Source organism: Brassica rapa, chromosome A04 (genome assembly GCF_000309985.2).
Source record: "Brassica rapa cultivar Chiifu-401-42 chromosome A04, CAAS_Brap_v3.01, whole genome shotgun sequence".
NCBI lineage: Eukaryota > Viridiplantae > Streptophyta > Magnoliopsida > Brassicales > Brassicaceae > Brassica > Brassica rapa.
The window spans coordinates 7,376,539-7,380,259 of record NC_024798.2 but is presented as its reverse complement, the minus strand read 5'-3'; the positions used below and the strand labels follow the sequence as shown (position 1 = coordinate 7,380,259).

At 37.8% G+C, this 3,721-nt stretch overlaps 1 protein-coding gene across 3 annotated transcripts; it reads left to right on the top strand.

The window, feature by feature from the left end:
* The first annotated feature begins 385 nt into the window (after positions 1–385).
* On the top strand, positions 386–3,474 carry LOC103849202. Of its 3 annotated transcripts, none has more exons than XM_009126015.3 (11): positions 386–642; positions 764–986; positions 1,073–1,279; positions 1,384–1,464; positions 1,548–1,634; positions 1,702–1,797; positions 1,893–1,946; positions 2,034–2,752; positions 2,858–2,906; positions 3,007–3,046; positions 3,119–3,474. In XM_009126015.3, the coding sequence occupies exons 2-11, from the start codon at positions 765–767 to the stop codon at positions 3,271–3,273; spliced, it is 1,710 nt and encodes a 569-aa protein (XP_009124263.1). In that variant the 5' UTR covers positions 386–642; position 764; the 3' UTR covers positions 3,274–3,474. The 3 variants fall into 3 exon arrangements, with proteins under 3 accessions (XP_009124263.1, XP_009124262.1, XP_033146084.1); XM_009126014.3 differs by having other exon boundaries at positions 761–986; XM_033290193.1 differs by having other exon boundaries at positions 390–642; positions 757–986.
* The last annotated feature ends 247 nt before the right edge of the window (positions 3,475–3,721 follow it).

Sequence of the window (3,721 nt, the reverse complement as noted above, 5' to 3'; positions counted from 1 at the left end):
ATTATTAATTTTAATCACTTTTTAATTAGATAGATTTGAAATTCGTTTTTATTTTTGATTAATTTAGATAGTTTATTCATTAAGGGTATAAACGATATTAACCGCTCTAACTTTTAATGTGAGAGCACCGTTGCAAAAATAATAATAATTATTAATTTTAATCACTTTTTAATTAGATAGATTTGAAATTCGTTTTTATTTTTGATTAATTTAAATAGTTTATTCATTAAGGGTATAAACGATATTAACCGCTCTAACTTTTAATGTGAGAGCTCCGTTGCAAAAATTTACTTTGCAAATAATAGTATAGATTAGAGATGGTCTAACCTACAAATATTAATAAATAAATCTTAGGACTTGCATAAATGTCTCAGGGATGTGGTTGCTCTAAGAAAAATCGTCCTGGTACATATCTCTCATCGTATGTGCATACGTCATTATCAAATAATAATTAACCCAAAACCTTCTCCCTCTCTCTCTCTCCAGATCCCTCCATCTATATTTCTTCTTTGACAAGTCAGAAGGATAATTCGTTCCTACAAATCTAATATAATCTTCGTGTTCTGTCTGATTGGAAATTTTTTGTTAGTTACAATTTGCCACCGCCACCGCCACAAACGCTCACCAACTTCCGAAATTGAGGTATGACTCAATCAATCATCTTTTCGTGATTCGAAATTGAATATTCGCTGGATGTAAAACTTTATTTGTTATTGGTCGATCCTTCTCCTGCTGATCTATGTCCCTTCTCATCTGGAAGAAGAATGAAAGTCTCTGTTATGTGGAGAGGAAACACATACACGATTGAGATCGATCCCAATGCTAATCTGAAGGAACTGGGTTATGAATTGCGAAAGTTAACGGCCGTCACGGCGGAGACGCTCCGTCTGATCGTTCCTCGGTTAAATGAAAAAGGCTCAAACTTGATACTTCCCTTTTCTGACGAGCACCTCCGCTTGACCTTGCACGAATCTTCCATCGTTGAGGTTTGCATCATCATTCCTCACAAAATGTTCTTTTGTCTGATAAAATTTGTGTGTTTTGTAATAATTCCTTCTTTCTTTGGTTTTAGGGCAAAACTATCAGAATGATGGGAGTGACTGAAGAAGAGGTCAATGGAGTTCAAAAAGATGCAACGCCCGACATGAGAATACTTGGCTTCGAGGACGAGGAGAGAAGAAGGCTTAGGCTAAAGAAGCTCTCCAGCACTTCAATCAAGCTCCCACAGGGGCCTTACATCTTCTGCGGCTTCCGCACTCTTCAACTCCCCGGTGTAGAGGTTAGTCACTATGACCCTCTTTCTTTCTTTCTCCTCAAGGTAGATGAAGTTAATGTTTATCATTTGGAATTTAAAGTGACCCCCTGAGATGTTTGTTCTTGTAGTTAAACCCTACTCCTGCTGATGCTTTAAAGAGAATGCACATGCTTGCATCCGACCCTGGTATTATCGCTATTATGAACAAGGTTGTTATTTATATTATATATAAACTTATTCTTGCCAAAAACCGGATACAATATACTAATCAGTTTCATTTTGTATTCTATAGCATCGTTGGAGAGTAGGGATTATGACGGAACTTGCTCCTGTTGGTTATGTTGGTGTTAGTCCTAAATGTCTTCTTGGCTTTAACAAGGTACGCATTCACTTCTTGTGTGTGTTCTTGCTTTGAGTTTCTCAAATGTTCTTGCTTTGGCTGATAGAATCAAGGAGAAGAGATCTCTTTACGTCTTCGGACTGATGATCTAAAGGGATTCAGGAAGTACCAGAGCATCAAAAAGACACTACTCCATGAGCTGGTAATAAGTTCATCACTCCGCAGCTAAGATCTGAATATTTCTGCTCTAACTCTGAATATTTGAGAGCTAATAGTTCATACGAATCAAAATGTCAGGCTCACATGGTATACACGGAGCATGATGAAAACTTTTATGCTCTTGATAGTCAGGTAATATTTATATATATGAAATCGGTGAATTCTATCTCAGTTTTAGTTTGTTGAAGACTTTTACAAATGAATGTGTTTGTGAGGCAGTTGAACAAAGAAGCTGAAAGCTTAGATTGGACTAAATCAAGGGGTCACACTTTGAATGGAGCGAAAGCTACTAAGGACTTTGATGATGAAGAGGGATTCTTTGATGAAATTGGAGATGAAAACTTTGGTCAGAGACTTGGTGGAAATCAATACGATCATCTGGGAAATGCTCGTCAATCGTCTGTTGCTGCTGCTTATCACCGTCTCTCCCAGACTAGTGACGTTGGTGCTTCGAAACTGAGAGAGGAACCTGATCCTGATGACTCGGTTGATGAGAATAAACAGCAAATTCTCCCTGAAGCTCACTCTGATTCTAGGAGTGAGCTTGAGCCTGATCCTGACGACACCACTGAAGATGCATCAACACCAGAACATCACTTGGGATCGCTTGAAATCGCCAGTGGTGTTTCCCATCCTGCTGAACCTGATCCAGATGATGTGGAAACACGCACAAGTATAGCGGAAGTTGAAAACATGGAAATAGCAAATGACGCAGTTGTGTCGGATGGTAATTTGAATAGACCTCCTGGAGAAACCATTGCAGATGAAACAACCACTGAGGTTGACGAGCCAGTTCCAGATGATATGGAGATTCAGAGGATCCAAGACTCTGTTACCATCGTTTCTAACCGTCTCACGAAAGCTATAAATGCCTTGAAAACTGGAGCCAGCTCCGGTGAAGCAACCAACGTGCTACAAATGCTTCTTAAAATAGTGAGGTACACTCACTCTCGGAAACTTTCAAGCTTGTCTACAAATTAAAGTCCGTTGTTATGTGAATGAAGATGCTGATTTCTTCTTCTTCTTTTTTTGGTATGGTCCAGGAACATCATTGAGCAACCAAATGAAATGAAATTCAAAAGGCTGCGTAAGGTATGTAGACTCAATAGGTTTCTGATGCAGCATACTTCTTTATTTGAGTTATCAATATATCAAACGTCTGATATGTTCGTCTACATGAATGCCATTTCAGGGAAACCCTGCAATTAAGCGCAAGATACTCAACTTCGCAGGTTTTTTTCCTTCTCCCTCTTCTTCTGATCACTGATTGTGTATGAATGTGTTAAACCGGGATTGTTTTGCAGCTGCGGTTGAGATCCTTTCTGTGGTTGGCTTTGGGGAAGAGATGGTACGGGAAGGCACAGGAGCACAGGAACCATATTTGGTACTGAAACGCAATGACCCTGGCCTCTTGTGGATTGCTAAGTCCATGATTGAATCACACACCACAGGTTCCTAGATATTTTGTATATTCCGTCATCTCTCTTATTAAAAACTGTCCTAAATGTAAGATTTGAGACTGATTATATAAGAAGCGTGGTTCTGTAACACTATATACAAACATAACATTTACTCTAATGGAGTGTGAATCTGTTGATTGTAAAACAGAACAATTATATGGAAAAAAATGTGGAGAGATGAAAACGGATGCAATTCCTCAGATCAATAGCCATACTTCCTTAGGATGACTCGTATTATAGAGGTGGACACTTCAGTTAAAATTTTGGTTTATTCCCGGTTCAAATTGGTTTGGTTAAGTTAATTTAGTTCTAATAAAACTCTTTGACAAGATTTTATCTAAATTTATTCTGGTTCAGTTCGGAATAGCTTTATTTCGCTTTGATTTTAGTTTAGTTGAAAATTTTATTTATAATTTTAGTTATTAATTAAAACAAAATTTTATATTT

What these genes read in the sequence shown, in the direction of transcription:
- LOC103849202 (XM_009126015.3), top strand. Translation starts at nt 765, where the DNA reads ATGAAAGTCTCTGTTATGTGGAGAGGAAACACATACACGATTGAGATC. An exon ending in GTCTTCTTGGCTTTAACAAG is followed by an intron (nt 1,635 to 1,701) that starts GTACGCATTCAC and finishes TTTGGCTGATAG; the next exon opens with AATCAAGGAGAAGAGATCTC. An exon ending in TTTATGCTCTTGATAGTCAG is followed by an intron (nt 1,947 to 2,033) that starts GTAATATTTATA and finishes TTTGTGAGGCAG; the next exon opens with TTGAACAAAGAAGCTGAAAG.